Source organism: Notothenia rossii (assembly GCF_949606895.1).
Source record: "Notothenia rossii genome assembly, contig: scaffold_223, whole genome shotgun sequence".
NCBI classification, from domain to species: domain Eukaryota; kingdom Metazoa; phylum Chordata; class Actinopteri; order Perciformes; family Nototheniidae; genus Notothenia; species Notothenia rossii.
In genome coordinates, this window is record NW_027639793.1 from 38,808 (window position 1) to 57,473 (window position 18,666).

The following is an 18,666-nucleotide window of genomic DNA, read 5'->3' on the forward strand; positions in this document are numbered from 1 at the left end:
ATCAGAGCCACAGATCTCTTGTTACTTCATCACTAATGTTCTCCGCTCAGACTCACGTGGCAGTAGGTCTGGATCACAGGTTCACACGCCTGCATGAGCAGCGCCTCGATCTGAATATCCTGAGGACACAACACCAACACTTTAGTAAAACTCCTCTCAACACTTAACTCCATGGTGGAGCTTTATCCTTTATGTGTATTATTTGATCTTTTTTTATCAAATACCTGTACTTTCTACTTCTTACAAGTTGAACACAAATACCTGTACTTTTCTACTTCTTACATTTTTGAACACAAATACCTGTACTTTCTACTTCTTACATGTTGAACACAAATACCTGTACTTTCTACTTCTTACAAGTTGAACTCAAATACCTGTACTTTCTACTTCTTACATGTTGAACTCAAATACCTGTACTTTCTACTTCTTACATGTTGAACACAAATACCTGTACTTTCTACTTCTCACATGTTGAACTCAAATACCTGTACTTTCTACTTCTTACATGTTGAACACAAATACCTGTACTTTCTACTTCTCACATGTTGAACTCAAATACCTGTACTTTCTACTTCTTACATGTTGAACCCAATTACCTGTACTTTCTACTTCTTACATGTTGAACACAAATACCTGTACTTTCTACTTCTCACATGTTGAACTCAAATACCTGTACTTCTACTTCTTACATGTTGAACTCAAATACCTGTACTTTCTACTTCTTACATGTTGAACACAAATACCTGTACTTTCTACTTCTTACATGTTGAACACAAATACCTGTACTTTCTACTTCTCACATGTTGAACACAAATACCTGTACTTTCTACTTCTTACATGTTGAACTCAAATACCTGTACTTTCTACTTCTCACATGTTGAACTCAAATACCTGTACTTTCTACTTCTTACATGTTGAACTCAAATACCTGTACTTTCTACTTCTCACATGTTGAACTCAAATACCTGTACTTTCTACTTCTTACATGTTGAACACAAATACCTGTACTTTCTACTTCTTACATGTTGAACTCAAATACCTGTACTTTCTACTTCTTACATGTTGAACTCAAATACCTGTACTTTCTACTTCTTACATGTTGAACACAAATACCTGTACTTTCTACTTCTCACATGTTGAACTCAAATACCTGTACTTTCTACTTCTTACATTTTGAACTCAAATACCTGTACTTTCTACTTCTTACATGTTGAACTCAAATACCTGTACTTTCTACTTCTTACATGTTGAACACAAATACCTGTACTTTCTACTTCTCACATGTTGAACTCAAATACCTGTACTTTCTACTTCTTACATTTTGAACTCAAATACCTGTACTTTCTACTTCTTACATGTTGAACTCAAATACCTGTACTTTCTACTTCTTACATGTTGAACTCAAATACCTGTACTTTCTACTTCTTACATGTTGAACTCAAATACCTGTACTTTCTACTTCTCACATGTTGAACTCAAATACCTGTACTTTCTACTTCTTACATTTTGAACTCAAATACCTGTACTTTCTACTTCTTACATGTTGAACACAAATACCTGTACTTTCTACTTCTTACATGTTGAACTCAAATACCTGTACTTTCTACTTCTTACATGTTGAACTCAAATACCTGTACTTTTTACTTCTTACATGTTGAACTCAAATACCTGTACTTTTTACTTCTCTCATTTTCCAAACAGGCTGGTTCCTTTAGTCTGAATGTGTGTTTGGTGGCGTGATCATTATTATTTAGAGTCATTGCGTGCCTATTGATTTGAACACGATCCGTGTATCCATCATTTCCTGGTCTTCTCTAAAGAAGAGGGACCAATGGAAACGTTGTCATGTTGCCGTTTGTCACCATGGAAACATTCATTAGCTAACAATGACATTATTGTTCTATTAATATAAAGGGAGGTCAGGTACTCTTTAAAACAGCTGCTAGTTATGGGTACTTTTTACTGAAGTACATTTCAAAGCCTCTTTACTTTGACTTGAGTAAAGAAGTTTAGTCAGTACTTCTACTTTCACCAGAGTATTTTTAAACACGAGTATCTGTACTTCTACTTGAGTAAAGGATGTGTGTACTTCTGCCCTCTCTGGTTGCATTGTGGGTAGGAGTGTTGCATTGTGGGTATGATGAGCTGTTACCTCTGACTCGAGCTCCGTCAGGTTCCCCACCACGTCCCTGCAGTCGGACACCAGCTCCTCCAGGTGGTCCTGCAGGCACTCCAGCTCCTGGCCCGGGTCCATCTTCTCGCTGCACCATTTCCCCAGATCGGTCATACAGCGCCGCTGCAGCTCCGGGTCCAACTTCACGTCCAGCGCCCTCTGGTGGAGGATCCGCTGCACCTCCACCTTACAGTCCCTGGAGAGCTGCACACATATATTTATTTTTAATATTTCTATTGCACATTGCTCTTCATATAAGTATCTTATTTACTTAAATGTATTTAAATAGATTTTATTTTATTCTTTTATTTCATCCTAAACTGTCACACAGCTACATTTCCCCCAAGCATAAATAAAGTATTTTGGCTCCGATCCTGATCAAATGTATTTATTGCAATGTTTATTTACTCATTTTTTCAAGGCATTCAAATCTTTTTTAAAGAAATTAGAGATCGGGCAGCCATGCATTTAATTGAATGTTTAAATGTTTATGACTCGCACTTTAAAGGAGGGGTATGTCATTTTGTAGAAGCCAGCTCGAGTGCGCTAGAATTTGAAAATACACAGCCGGAGAAAAATCTGCCACTTCCTTCAGACTTCCTGACAGAGCCCCTCCTCCAACACGCACATGACCAATGAGGGCTCGAGATAAGTTTGTGCACAGATGGAAGGCTGACAGGCAGGTAGGCCATCCAGTTACTTTAACCGGCTCAGATGATTGGTCGTTGTTTTTACAGCGCCACGGCTTCCACAGATGAATTTTTTTATGGATTTATTGTCAAAGCATTTGATGTATTCATTGCTATCGGGATGTTAAGAGCATTCCATGAAATATAACAAAAAGTGTTTCTGAAGTGAATTACCTACCCCACCTTTAGGCCTGTCTCGATAATCGATAAATTGACTTATCGTACGATAAATAAAAATGGACTCGATAACTTTTCTGAGCTCGATAAATTTCCGTTTACATAAAGATGTGACCAGCATTTTAGCCTGGAGCGCTGTGGCTGCCAGGCGCGCTGTGAGGGGCGGGGCTGACACACAGCCAGGTCAGGACACTCCGCGTGCACGTGCAGCAGCCAAATTAATAATATAGCGACAAGCGGGAGACAACGTGTGACTTACTCGCGGGGAATTTAAAGTGAAATGTTAATATTATTTCACATTTCATTTGCAATGTTGAATGTTCAATAAAAAGTTATGTTTGAAAGGATGTACTTGAATTATTATTATATATTATCATTATGTCTAAAATGGTCTTAAAACGGTGCCGACAATATTATCGTTTATCGCAATAATTTCCAGAAAAATTTATCGTCCAACACAATTAATTATCGTGACAGGCCTACCCACCTTTAAGCGTCCTTGTTTTAAAAGCTGGTGTCTTAACACAGAAGCTCCTAACTTTATTTTAGAGACGATATGTGTGATTGGATGTAGCTGACCAAAGTATGGACTACAGATCAAAGATTTCGCTGCTTTTAAGATGTTTCTAAATAATTAAAATACTATTTCCTTTAATGAAACCATCTATCTGAGTGGACGACCACTTTAAGCAAAGTTAACACATTTCATTTAATCAGAAATGTAATTGAATCCAGTTGATTAATCCGTGTATCCATTGATTATCACATCACAGTTCAGCAGCACTTTTACTCCCACATGCACCGAGATTACACAACAATCACAGACATCAGGACCGAGGCGTCCAGTTCCCTGTGATTTCATTTGATTTATCACCATCATCATCATCATCATCATCATCTGTAGTGGTGGACGTACTCACAGTAAAACCTCTCTTTCCTGCTTCAGACTTCCCACTGACGAGCTAGGAGAATATTCTCCGGTTAGTGAGGAAGTTCAGAAAAGTCCCTCGATATATTTACTTCATGATTTCTGCTGCTAAGACTTTGGCCACAAACCCAGCGTGATGGACGGGACTAGCCTTTAGTTTGGGGTGCTCGACATCTTCTGAACCAATAATACATTTTGAAAATTGCATTGCAAACATTGAATACTGCTTTCTATTCCTCCATCTTGTGACTGTGTAACTCCCTCTCTTGGATATCAGCATGTGAAGGACACTGTTCAGGAACTAGTTGATGCTCTGTATGTGATGACTCCTTCCATTCTGGAGAGGATCACAGATACATGGATCCTGAGATTCAAGCTCAAGCCGGGGACCAGGGATTATTAAGTATTCAGAAAAGGATAACATTTTGAGAAAAAGTCAGAATAGTCAGATTTTTGCAGAAAAAAAGTCAGAATTTTTTGAAAAAGTCAGAATTTTTTCCTATTTTGGAGAAAAAGTCAGATTTTTTTGAAAAAGTCAGAATTTCGATTTTTTTTTTTTTTAATGTCAGATTTTTGAGGAAAAGTCTAATTTTTTAGAAAAAGTCACAATTTTGAGATTGTTTTTAGAAAAATTCAGGTTTTTGAGAAAAAGTCAGATTTTTGAGAAACAGTCAGAATTTTGAGATTTTTTTTGAAAAAGCCAGAATCTTTAAAAAAAGACAGAATATATCAAGCATGATCATTTCTGACGTGGAGCGAATCTGAAGTAAACATTGAATACTGCTTTCTATTCCTCCATCTTGTGACTGTGGAACTCCCTCTCTTGGATATCAGCATGTGAAGGACACTGTTCAGGTACTAGTTGATGCTCTGTATGTGATGACTCCTTCCATTCTGGAGAGGATCACAGATACATGGATCGGTGACGAGAGATATCTTTCTAACATTGTGTTTTGTGTACCTTGTACGGCGACCTTGAGAGCCTTGAAGGGCGACCTTGAGAGCCTTGAAGGGCGACCTTGAGAGCCTTGAAGGGCGCCTTTATGAATAAATGTATGATTATGATGAACTCACCCGGCGGCCCTGGTCCACGGAGCGGTATGCGTGTCGGTAGAGGCAGGAGAAGATGGCGCCGGGCGGCATCATCTCGCTCGTCTCGTTCCAGCCGTGAGTGTGACAGAGCCGGGCGGCGTCGCCCTGACACTTCCTGTAGAGGACGGGGTCCAACCTGGGAGCAAAGTAAAGGTCAGCTATTACGCAAAATCCACTTCTTCATGTCTCTTCTATATCAACATGTGTCCCCTCTTCTTCATGTCTCTTCTACATCAACATGTGTCCCCTCTTCTTCATGTCTCTTCTACATCAACATGTGTCCCCTCTCCTTCATGTCTCTTCTACATCAACATGTGTCCCCTCTTCTTCATGGCTCTTCTACATCAACATGTGTCCCCTCTTCTCCATGTCTCTTCTACATCAACATGTGTCCCCTCTTCTTCATGTCTCTTCTACATCAACATGTGTCCCCTCTTCTCCATGTCTCTTCTACATCAACATGTGTCCCCTCTTCTCCATGTCTCTTCTACATCAACATGTGTCCCCTCTTCTTCATGTCTCTTCTACATCAACATGTGTCCACTCTATGTAAAGAGACTCTTTTTGTCCCGATCCATTTCTATAAAAACCTGTCTGGGGTTAGTTCTGATCAGCTCATTTTCAAACAGGGCGGAAACAGAGGGGATTATGGGTAATGCTGCAATGATCTATTTGGTGTTTCAGCCAATCAGAGACAGGTTCTGGATATATCTGAGACCTGTGATATATTGATGACAAACAGTATGATAGGGGACCTTTAAGAATTAGTCATAAAAGCAGTTGTTTTTATCCTGTGATGAAGAAAGGGGAGGAGGAGGAGGAGGAGGAGGAGGAGGAGGAGGAGGTGGACGACTTACTTCCAGTCTCTTGCGATGAAGTACTGCAGCTCCAGCAGGCGGTGCTCACAGTCCTCCACCATCTTCTCCGTGTACAGATGCTCCATCAGACACGACAGGATCCTGCAGCCAAACACACATTTAAACTATTGTGAGGACTCCTGCATTACACTAGGGCTGCTCGATTATGGAAAAAATCATAATCTCGATTATTTGGGTCAATAATTGTAATTGCGATTATTAAATGCGATCAATGGATGTTGACTTTGAAAACATCCATTTATTGTACTTTAAAACAAATAAATATAATAATTTGAACTTTTTAACTGTTGAGTTATACGTTCAGGGTAATCAACTGAAAAACCAAAATAAAATAAAATAATATATTCATGTCTACATTTAAATAAATAATATCAAAATAATAAATACCGATAAACAAGATCAACAAACATGTTGCAGTGCACTGTCACAACCTGAAAACTCATAAAACATTTTCCACTCAGTTAAACATTAAAGGCTGGCCTTGGCGTCATGGTCCAGAAGTAACAGGGAATAAATGTTTAACTACAATTTAAGACCAAATAAAAATGTTTTGGCCACCATGGCTGGTAGGGCTGCTCCTGTCATCTCTTAAAGAAAAAAAAAAAAAGTAATAATAATTAAAAAAAAGATAATCGTTTTATTTCGATTACGTTGTTTTCGTAATCGTTGCAAGCCATAATCGTAATCGCGATTAAAATACGATGAATTGAGCAGCCCTACATTACACCTTCCAGTATATATAGTGTGTCTTATTTCTAACACTCCCTTTTGTCCTTGAAGGCAACACATGATTGAGAGCACCTGGCTCCAGGTAAAAGATCCATTATCTTGTACAATATAAGACAAGCACAAGTTTCAGGTGTGGGCCATATCACATGATACTTTTACAATCTGCTGAGGGCCGATTAAAAATCGACCACGGGCCGTAGTTTGGACACCCCTGGACTACATCATGCTCCCACATCCACATCCACTGATATTACTGACTCACTCACCTCATGTTTGTTGGATTAATTATAATAAATACCTTTCTGTTCATCATGTGCATGCTTTTGTCATGTTGTGTACATTTTGGTATCGATATTTTCTTCGGGCGAATATGTATGTCTTAGGGTGCATTCACACCTAATAGTCCGCTCTCAGGTGCGCACCAGACGACATTTTGTTACATTGTTTCGTTTTTCAGAAGGTTTGGTTTGCGTTCACACGGGAAAAACTCAAACAGACTATAAACTTTAAACACAAGTCATGTGCTCGGAAATGCTGCTCAACCATTGGTCAGACATTAAAGGGGTGACAACGCAAATCCCGGCAATTTCTACCGGAGCCTCCGCCATGGAGCATCGGCAGGTTATTCTCATGCTGCTGTTAATCTGGAGATCAACAGACACTAGCGGCCCGCGCGTATGATTATATAATCAGACAACGTCCGTTAAAAAACATTATAACATAATGAGAGAGGTTCTGCAGTCAGGAGGGCGTTTCACCGACGACAGGTGTTCTTACTTTTATGTAGCTGACGGAGAATTGTTACTTTACACGACACTGTTCAACACTTCATTCTGCTTCACTTTTTCGCCAAATATTTTGAAGATATCCGCGTTCTTGTGACTCGTAAATACTACGCTTCCTATGTTTTGGTGCGGACTGCGTTCACACCAGCGATGAACCGCTCCAGAGTTCACTAGCAAGCGCTCCGTGACCACCTGTTTTAGCGGACCAGAGTCCGGTTGTTTAGTTCACTTAAGAGGTCTCGGACTGTGTTCACACCGACCCAAATGAACTGCACCAAGCGGCTAAACGCACCAGGGTTCCATTCAAGCGGAGTATACAAGGCAGGCGTGAACGCACCCTTATATGGTCGTTCTAATACATTTTTTGAATCTTAAATGTAGTGGTTCTCCTGTCTCACATGCGGGTCTCCGCCGCGGATGTGTAGCAGCAGTAGCAGTATTAGCAGCAGTAGCAGTATTAATAGTATTAATAGCAGTAACAGTAGTAGTATTTATCCTCTCTCACATGGGGTCTCCGCTGCGGATGTGTTTGCAGGCCGTCTGGATGACCGACTCGCACGCCTCGTTCAGAGCTCGGTCGATCCGGTAGTCTGATCCTGGGTCAGCCTCCTGGATCAGAGTCTGGAGCTGAGGAGGGACAATAACAACAACAGCATGAATATAGAAAACAATACAACTCTGGTAGGTGCTGGTCTTTGTAACGCACGGTTTGAGTGACTTAATAAGTGGGTCAAAGCAACTTCTATTTTTAAAACACGGGCCAATGAGACGTAAAAACGTGCCTTATTGAGTTAGAGTTACCAAAGGCGACAAAATAAGTGAATAAGCAGGCTTTAAATAATAACTTTAATTTCTCTGATTCTGCTTTTTTGCCTAAAATTTCAAACATCTCCAGGAGTTTCAAAGACGGTTGAAACCATAGAAATAGTCTCAAACGTCATTGAATGGGCGGTGGTGGCGAAGTCGATAGGGACTTGGCTTGGCAACTGGAAGGTCACCAGTTCAAGTCCCAGCAAGACCAAGCGCTACCGAGGTGTCCCTGAGCAAGGCACCGTTCCCTACACTGCTCCCCGGGCGCCGTACATAATGGCAGCCCACTGCTCCTAACACTAGGATGGGTCAAATGCAGAGAAACAATTTCCCCACAGGGATTAATAAAGTATATCCAAATTTAAAAAAAAAAAATAAAAAAAAATAACAAATAAAATTTATACAAAAATAATATTTTCTTTGACTCAAATACCCAGACTTTTTTTTTAATAATGACAAAAAATGTAAGGATGGGATCCAGAACTGACTCTAAACTGAGAATTCTTTACGAAAAATGATTTCTGAAAGCCTTTTTTATTAAAGTTACTCAACTTGTAGAACCGGTCTCAGCTTAAATAAAGCAGAAGTGACTCAGCTAAATGTAATCTCTTCACCACATTGATGAAATGCTGAGTAACATCCGCCGTCACTGACTGAAAACTCACCAACTTCAACGGCAAATATATCTCTCTCTTCTGCACGTAGCATTTAGACATGTTTGGCATTAAATGAGGCTAATGCAGTCGCACTCAAATCAGGCTGGGCTTATATTATAAACTTTGAGTTTGTTCCTTCAGGGTTGATGCACTTACTGTGAGTCACATTGGAAGAAGGCATCAGCTAAATGTAATCTAACGTGACAAAGCATTTCCTTTTGATGCATTCAAAGTCTTAGATGAACAACCCCTAACCCATCCCAGTCCCCCTGCTATTTATTTAATGTTTTACTTAATTATTTGCCCAACTTGTTTACCATGTAAAGCAGCCTTGGGTCCCTTGAAAGGCGCTATACAAATGTAATCTATTAATACTAGGGCCGGGACTCGATTAAAATTTTGTATCTAATTAATTACAGGCTTTGTAATCAATTAATTTTTAATCACATATAAATATTTGGCCTGAGAACAGTGAGAAGCAATTTTTTTCACATGGATTTTAGTATACCATTGAATAATGACTGAATACATAAGCTTAAGCAACAAAACATTGTTTATGTTTTTCAAGGTGGTACACTGGCCATAAAGTGTAGCAATAGCATATTTAGGAATATAGTACATTTCAGAGATTCAGGTAGCCTATAGGTAGGTAGACCTTCTGTAAACTATAACACTTTGTTTTTGAAGTAAAACACAATACTTTCAAGTCCATTCAGAACATTGGAAACCCTGACTATTAGAAAACATCTCTCTGTTGCTTCAGAGGCCATAACAGACTTTGTTGATTTACCAACAGTTGATTTAAAAAATCTAATCCATTTCAGTCCAACTCTCTCAATAACCTTGGCCGAAACAATAAACAGTTCAACATAAAGTGCCAGTTGCACCAACAACATAATAAATAGTTCAACATAAAGTGTACCATTTAAGATAAAATAAAGAAGTTCCAGTGATTGACCTCAATCCCTCCTATTCTTCCAATATCCTGATGAAAAATAAAATCTCTCTGTTGCATAGGCCACTGTTTGATCAACGCGAATTGGGTGTGGGTCCTTGTACTCCGAGTCGGGCTAACGTCCACGCTAGCTTCCACGCTAGCTGCTATATGTTTTGCATTGAGGTGATACTTGAGGCTTGATGTGCTGCGGTGATATGCAAATTCCTTTTTGCATAATTTGCAAACAACCTTGCTCTTATCGACGCTTCCATCCGTCCGTTTTTTAAAACAAAATGTCCCATCCACGGGGCCAACCAAAACGGTCTCATCAGCTTCTTCGTTCATGTTTGACTATTGTTCACTGTGGTTTATTGTTGTTTGAAGTCATGAACGTTAGTTGGTGCTCCAGTATAATCGGTACCCCTGAAACTCATCCAGTGAGAAAAGTTCCGCGGTGCAAAAATAAGTGCGATTAAAATGCGTTAATTTTTGTTTAATTAATTAATCTTAATTAACGTGTTAAAGTCCCGGCCCTAATTATTATTATTATTAATACCACCTGATGCATGGTACCACAGAGAGGACACCCTTAATAAAAACACCATAGTGATATAATTAAGCCTGGGGTTTTTTCCACGTATAGGCAGAGGCGGGAAGTAGTGGAGTACAAATACTTGTTACTGTAAATGCCGACTCACCGCCTGCTGCAAGACACTAATCGTTTGCATGGTACAACAGAGACTAAATCCTTCTGAAAAACCCCAACAGTGATGTAATCAAGCCTGTTTTTTCCCCATATATCGTTAACATAAAAGCCGACTCACCGCCCGTTGGCAGTTGGGGTCGATGGCCCCCATGTCCCCCCGCCCGACCCTCATCAGGCAGTGCAGCGTCCGGCCCTTACGGTGCAGGCCGGAGCAGTGGCCCTCGATCTCACTGCGGCAGTGCAGCACGATCTCAGGACTCAGAGAGAAATCCTCCATCAGCATCCGCCGGTAATCCATCATCTCACCCTGACACTCCCCGCTGACCACACGACCTGCAACACACAGGAAGAAAAGCTGTAAGAGACACTCAACCCGTAGTATTTTAGAAGATATTCATCCAACTATATTTCTATAGCACATTTAAAAACAACCGAGTTGACCAAAAGTGCTGTGCATCAATATATCTACTAAATTAGAGATAAAACCACACTTAGAGCCACAGACGGAAAACTCTCATAGTAGTAGTAGTATCAGTAGTATCAGCAGTAGTAGTAGTAGTATCAGTAGTAGTAGTAGTATCAGTAGTAGTAACAACAACAGGAGTATCAGTAGTAGTAGTATTAGTAGTAGTAGTAGTAACAGTAGTAACAGTAGTAGTAGTAGTATCAGTAGTAGTAGTAGTATCAGTAGTAGTAACAACAACAGGAGTATCAGTAGTAGTAGTAGTAGTAGTATTATCAGTAGTAGTAACAACAACAGGAGTATCAGTAGTAACATTAGTAGTATCAGTAGTAGTAGTAGTATCAGTATTAGTAGTAGTAGTAGTATCAGTAGTAGTAACAACAACAGTAGTAACAGTAGTAACATTAGTAGTATCAGTAGTAGTAGTAGTATCAGTATTAGTAGTAGTAGTAGTATCAGTAGTAGTAACAACAACAGTAGTAACAGTAGTAACATTAGTAGTATCAGTAGTAGTAGTAGTATCAGTAGTAGTAACAACAACAGGAGTATCAGTAGTAGTAGTAGTAGTAGTAGTATTATCAGTAGTATCAGTATTAGTAGTAGTAGTAGTATCAGTAGTAGTAACAACAACAGTAGTAACAGTAGTAACAGTAGTAGTAGTAGTAGTAGTAGTAGTAGTAACAACAACAGGAGTATCAGAAGTAGTAGTAGTAGTATTAGTAGTAGTTGTAGTAGTAGTAGTAACAGTAGTATTAGTAGTAGTAACAGTAGTAGTAGTAGTAGTAGTAGTAGTAGTAACAGTAGTATTAGTAGTAGTAACAGTAGTATTAGTAGTAGTAGTAGTAGTAGTAGTAGTAGTAGTAGTAGTAGTAGTAACAGTAGTATTAATAGTAGTAGTAGTAGTAGTATCAGTAGTAGTAGTAGTATCAGTAGTAGTAACAACAACAGGAGTATCAGTAGTAGTAAGAACAGGAGTATCAGTAGTAACATTAGTAGTAACAGTATCGTAGTAATCCATGTGACATCCCTGTAGCCTACATGATGATATCTCAGATTCTTATGAAGCCCAGGCGAGCGTAAAATGTGAGAAAAAGCTCTTACGGCTCGTCCACACTACAGCTTCGACAGCTTCAAAAACGGTTTCCAACGCGTCTGCCCATTCACTTTGAATGGGGTGACGTCACGTTGCCTCGCTTTTCGCCGAACTGAATTGTGGGTAGCAGGGCGGAGCTTTCCTGGCGTTTCAGGCTGCAAAAGTTGAGCGATGTTCAACTTTTGAAGCTTCTGAAAATGTTGGTGGAAGCGTCATACAATCAAATCATATGCCAGTACAAGCTCTAGCCAATCAAACCGCTGCTTGTGTGTCAGGGGCGGGAGATTCATGTGATTGGTTGTTGGTCGAGCTTCAGACACGCCCACCGGCAAGCTTTTTTTGAAGCTGTAGTGTGGACGGGCCGTTAGACCTCAGAGAGTTAATAAATGGCTGTGTAACAGAGGAGCTAACAGCTGAGGCCTCAGCTAATGTGAGTAAACGCAGGTGTTTGGTACCTTTGTGCACGGCGGACTATTGTGCTGTCTTTGTATAATTTATATATTTTTGGGTATTTACTTATTTTTGTTGGGGAATAATTTGCTTAGGTATTCAACCTTCGACACAGTTCATCATTTTCTCCTCTCACTGTCTCCTTTCCCGTGGCATAGGTCTACGGCCTTGGGTATTGCTGCGAGGAAAAGGTGCTTGGTATTTTTATTGTTGTTACTATCAGGAAATGTACAGCCAAATCCGGGTCCACCTGGTAGTTTTAGTCAAATAGCTACTCCTGCTGATTTTAGTTCTAGATCGGGGTTAGGTTTAATTCATTTAAATGTGCGCAGTCTGTTACCTAAATTAGATTTTGTCCGTATTTGGGCGAGTTCAACTGATGCTGATGTCATTGTCTTATCAGAAACGTGGCTAGACAAATCGATCTTGGCCTCTGACATTTACATAAATGGTTACAATGTATATCGCACTGACCGTCCTAAAAAAGGTGGTGGCGTTGCCATTTATGTGAAAAATAAGTTTTGTGTAACAAAAATGGTTTCCAAATCTGTTAGTAAACAACTAGAATTTTTAGCTGTGAATGTCGAAGTAACAAAGGGTCAACAGGTCATGGTGGTGGGTTGCTACAGGGCCCCCTCGGCTGTCAAGGACTCCTTATCTTCATTGGCAAAACTGTTATCTCAACTTTCCTACAAGGAAATAGTGCTGCTTGGTGATTTTAATTGGGATTGGTTAACTTCTGTGTCAGAGGATTTTAAAAACCTGTGTACCTCTTTGAACATTACTCAGATTATAGACAGTCCTACTCGCCCAAATATTAAGTCCCCAAATAAATCCTCCTTAATTGATCTCATTTTAACAAATGTTCCATATAAATACTCATCTGTGGGAGTATTTGCTAATGATGTGAGTGACCACTGTGTTGTAGCCACAATTAGGGACACTAAGGTCCAAAAAGTTAAACCACGCATCATCACAAAGAGAGATAAAAAACACTTAGTGGAGCAGGGTTTTTTACATGATCTGTTTGATTTTGATTGGGGAAAAATCGATCTGTGTGCTGATGTAGAAACTGCATGGTCTTATTTTTATCTTGGTTTTATAAAAATTATAGATAAACATGCACCTCTGCGTAAATTTAGAGTGAAGGGACGAAACAATCCCTGGTTTTCTGCTGAAATGTCCAGTCTCCTTCATGAGAGAAACAATGCCTGGGCAAAGGCTAGGAAATCAGGCTCAGAGGTAGAATGGCTACGCTTTAGGCAGCTAAGGAATAGCTTTACTTCAAATGTCAAAAGTGCTAAGTCAAAGTACTATTTGTCAGTTACCACAGAAAACCTGAATAATCCTAGTAAATTTTGGAAAGCCATAAAATCGATTTCCACTGGTGATATCCCAAATGAGCTACCTCCGTACCTCACCACAGCATCTGGCATTATATCAGACAGGGCCACCATGCTAAATTGCTTTAATAAGCATTTTGTCTCTTGTGGCTCTCTGTTTGATTCTGTCACTGACTGTGCTTCTGCTTCTGTGAACGCTCCAGTCCTTGACTCTGAACAATGTGGTCTGGAAAACCCTTTCAGTTTTACTCCTTTAACTGTTGGTATTGTCCATGAAGCTTTATCCAAGTTAGATCCTAAGAAACCGGCTGGCCCGGACAACGTAGAACCTTTCTTTTTAAAGATAGCTGCAGATTTTATTGCTCCACCTCTTACTTCTCTTTTTAACCTCTCCCTCAGCACAAATACAATTCCTAAAGTATGGAAGTCTGCTTATGTCCTGCCTCTACTGAAAGGAGGGGAGGCAACTATTTTAAATAACTATAGGCCAATCTCTAAATTGTCAGTTTTGGCTAAGGTGCTCGAACGACTTGTGAGTGAACAAGTAAAGGAGTTTTTATGTATAAATGATATCCTGTCTAAACATCAGTCAGGCTTCAGGAAGAAACATAGCACCATCACTGCAACAATGAAAGTGGTAAATGATATTACTAGTATGCTAGATAATAAACAGAGTTGTGCAGCTCTGTTTATTGACCTTTCCAAAGCGTTTGACACCGTTGATCATCGTGTCTTAAAACAGAGGCTACTCAGTACTGGCATATCCAGCCATGCAGTGGGGTGGTTTGTGAACTACCTCTCTGAAAGGTCCCAATGTGTTCACTTTGATGGGCTGTCTTCTGAGTGGTTAAACATTGCTAATGGTGTTCCTCAAGGTTCTGTTTTAGGTCCACTTTTATTCTCCATATATATCAACAGTTTAGGTGAAAATGTGGATGAAGCTACTTTACATTTTTATGCGGACGATACCGTGATGTATTGTGCAGGTCCCTCCATTCAGGAGGCGGTTGTTAAATTACAGGCTGTTTTTAACATTATTCAGACTCAGCTCTCTGAACTAAAGCTTCTTTTAAATGTGGATAAAACCAAGATAATGCTCTTTTCAAAAGCTAAAAAGTCACCAGAGCCTGTTTTAGATATTGTATCAACGCAAGGAACAAAACTTGAAGTTGTTGCCTGTTACAAATACCTTGGTATCTTGCTTGATGACTGTCTCTCTTTTAAACTTCATGTCAATAACCTGCTTAAAAAACTGAGGGTTAGGCTAGGTTTCTTTTTCAGGAATAAGTCCTGTTTCTCGCTTGAGGCCAGGAAAAGGCTAGTCACTGTGACCTTTTTACCTGTGCTGGACTATGGTGATCTGCTGTATATGAATGCACCTGCCAACTACCTAAGCAAACTAGATGCTGCGTATCATAGTGCTCTGAGATTTGTCACTAACTGTAAAGCACTTACTCATCACTGTACACTGTATACCAAGGCAGGTTTACCATCACTCACTGTACGGAGGCTCAGTCACTGGTACACTTTTATCTATAAAGCTATGTTGGGCAAACTCCCGTATTATATCTGTTCATTGATAAAGCAGAAAGTTGCAAGCAGCTATTGTCTGCGATCACAGGATATAGTCTTGTTAGATGTGCCAAGAGTAAGGACTGTCTTAGGTAAGACAGCTTTTATGTGCGCAGCTCCACTTGCTTGGAACAGTCTACAGGCAAAATTGAAATTGAGCATTTTTATTTCTTTGAATGTATTTAAGGCATGTCTAAATGAAATGCTTTCTGACACTCTGGGTAGTTGTAAATGTTGAATATGTAAATATGATATCCTCTGTTGTTTGTATGTTGTTTTTATGTTTCATGTGGAACTAAATGATGCAGGTCTCCCTTGTAAATGAGATCGATGATCTCAAGGGACTAATCTGTCTAAATAAAGGTTTGAAATGAAATGAAATGAAATCTCTCTTAAGGCGGAGCAGCTTGGGCGCATTGTTGTTGCCAGCTTATGACGAGGACAAGCTGACATGAGATAGTTTACTGTTCAGGGACATCTAGAAGCCCTTCTTTTTAGGAACGTAGGTTCCCTGGCGCACATTATTTTCTATGGACGACAGCTCCAGTTAGATTCTGGGTAGGGATGTCCCGATCACCTTTTTTTGCTCCCGATCCGATTCCGATCATTTGATTTTGACAATTTGCCAATACTGATTTTTCCCGATCCGATCTTTATGCAATGCATTAAGAGAAAAAAAAGCATTCAAGTTGTCCCTTAAGGTTATTTTTTTATTTAAATTGGATATTCTATCCAACATGGATATAGCTTCTTTCTTTCACAGCAGCATTGGATCAGTTCAGTTGTGCAGCATTGGATCAAAACAAAATAAAGCTTATCAGTACTCGTTAGCTTACTGCTACAATTAGACACTGCGCCCACTCTGTTGCCAGATTTGAGAGAAATAACCAGGTCTATGGAAACAAGCCCCAAAGAAGCAACACATACATGATGTTATGTAATTTGAAACCAAAACTAAGGCGTCAGGATGACTTTAAGACTTGAACATGGTCATTTTTGTTTTGTAACATTGAAAACAAAATTTAAAAAAAAGTATTTAAAAAAAAAAAATCCTGATCCCCGATTTTTTTCTCCCGATTCCGATCTTTTGAAAATCACGTGATCGGCTCCGATCCCCGATCACTTATTCGGATCGGGACATCTCTAATTCAGGGTCCATATTTGTTTAGTCTCGCTGATAAAGAATGTTGATTATTACACTCTGAACTACTTAAAACCTGGAGCTGCAGAAAGAGTTCTTCAGAATTGATGTGGCATCTCTACCGTGTGGCAACTCGTGCCACACCACCTGTCTTGTGAATTCTCCGGCCGAAGCTCAAAATAAACCGTCAGTGTTTGCCATCAAAGCTCCAGCTCTCCATCGTGTCTCTTTGAGCCCTGACTCCCAATTGCTACAGAAGATTCCCCCACAATTTAGATATCTTTTTTGACCTAATTTATTTAATAAAAGTAAAGAAAGCTTAAAACCTGAGGTTAATGTGAGTAAACGCAGGTGTTTGGTACCTCTGTGCACGGCGGACTCCAGGCAGAGCAGCAGGTAGCTCAGCCTCGCCTCTCTGGCTCTCGGCACGTTGCTGTCGGCGCTGCAGCGGTATTTCCTCAGGTCTGATTTGCAGGCTTTGGCCAGCGAGTAGCTGACCTTGTAGTCCTGAGCGATGAGTTTCTGCCGGGTGGTGAGGGCCTCGCGGCACTGAGGACACACAGAGGGTCAAATACAGGGTGGGGGAGTCTTTTTATATTTATACTCCAAGTGGGAGTATAAAGGGTTGTATAATTTTTTTAAAAAGGTGGGTCTGAGGAATGAATACCCCAAGTGGGACGCATTTGAATGGTTTCAGGGTCGGTCAATTTCAGATACATTTTTATAATTTAACTTAGAAATCTCTAGGAAAACTTGAAATATTGAAATTTAACGTTGAAATTAATTTCTTTTAATATATAATTGCCCTTTCTAAAAGTGAATGTATGAAAGGGAAATTACACATCAGGTTATACATGGGACGAAATCTAGTAATTAAAAAATAATTCATCACTATTTAAGAAACACTTTAGCTCTACAGCTTCTTAAAACTGAAGTACTTCTGAATCAATCTCCAGCACTCACCTTCTCAGACATCACCTCCTCAAACTTGTGATTAAAGAGACATTTGTAAACCCGTCCCTCTCCGGCCAGCGTCTGAAAAGAGAGATACATATTAATCAACCATTGACTTAAGAAAGAAAACCAAAAGCCATAACTCTAGATAACTCTAAAAAGGTTGACTTACAACTTCACATTTTAAGGGTTTCTGCAGGATTTCAAAAATGACAAATATATTTTGAAACTCCAAAAAGTTGCTATTTAAAACGGTCTGAAAATAAATGACATATATTAGTGTTGATAGGAAAGCAAGAGGACTCAAAAAGCACTTCCTTGCACACATTATCAGCTATTATTTGAATAAGTTATACATCTGGATGCATTTAAAAATCATCCGTAACTCTATAAAAGACGTTTCCTGTGTCGTCAGGTCAATCAAATCAAACTTTATTCGTATAGAACCAATATCACAAAGCACGATTGTCTCAGTGTTACAGATTAAAAACAAACAACATTGATGGAGTTACGGCAAAATGAAGTAACTCCAATGATCATATAATCATTTAGTCTTATACTCTGATTGCCTTTTACTCTGTTAAATGGTATTTGTAGTCTTGTATGTGTTTAACAGAGACGTATGTTAAGGGTTTACATTTCAGCAGGTAAAGAAGTAAAAGGTGTGTTTTTAAAAGGTTAAAGACAAATGAAGCTCAGCGCAAGTTCAACCAGGAAGACCGTCTTTACTCTTCATTTACTATTTCTATGTTACTACTCTCTCTCCTCTCAATAAGTGATCGGGGGCATCACTCCCCAGCTTAACCAATCACTTCGCTCTATTCTCACAAGCCTATCATAGCCCTCCGCTAAACCTTTTAAAATCTGTCAAGCTAAGCCCCTCCCCTTCAGACCAAACCCAACTATCCATTCACCACCACCAGGGTCAAGCTAAGCCCCTCCCCTTCAGACCGAACCCAACCATCCATTCACCACCACCAGGGTCAAGCTAAGCCCCTCCCCTTCAGACCGAACCCAACTTTCCATTCACCACCACCAGGGTCAAGCTAAGCCCCTCCCCTTTAGACCGACCCCAACTATCCATTCACAA

The 18,666-nt window shown here is 39.7% G+C and overlaps 1 protein-coding gene across 1 annotated transcript in view; it reads right to left on the minus strand.

Moving 5' to 3' along the window:
• LOC307027405 (Golgi apparatus protein 1-like) overlaps window positions 1-18,666 on the minus strand; it is a 43,944-nt gene that overhangs the window by 16,477 nt on the left and 8,801 nt on the right. The window contains 9 exon segments of the mRNA XM_079695645.1: window positions 57-119; window positions 2,153-2,377; window positions 3,960-4,001; window positions 5,042-5,195; window positions 5,917-6,018; window positions 7,957-8,078; window positions 10,679-10,893; window positions 16,985-17,171; window positions 17,586-17,657. Coding sequence (XP_079551771.1) covers window positions 57-119; window positions 2,153-2,377; window positions 3,960-4,001; window positions 5,042-5,195; window positions 5,917-6,018; window positions 7,957-8,078; window positions 10,679-10,893; window positions 16,985-17,171; window positions 17,586-17,657 — 1,182 coding nt within the window.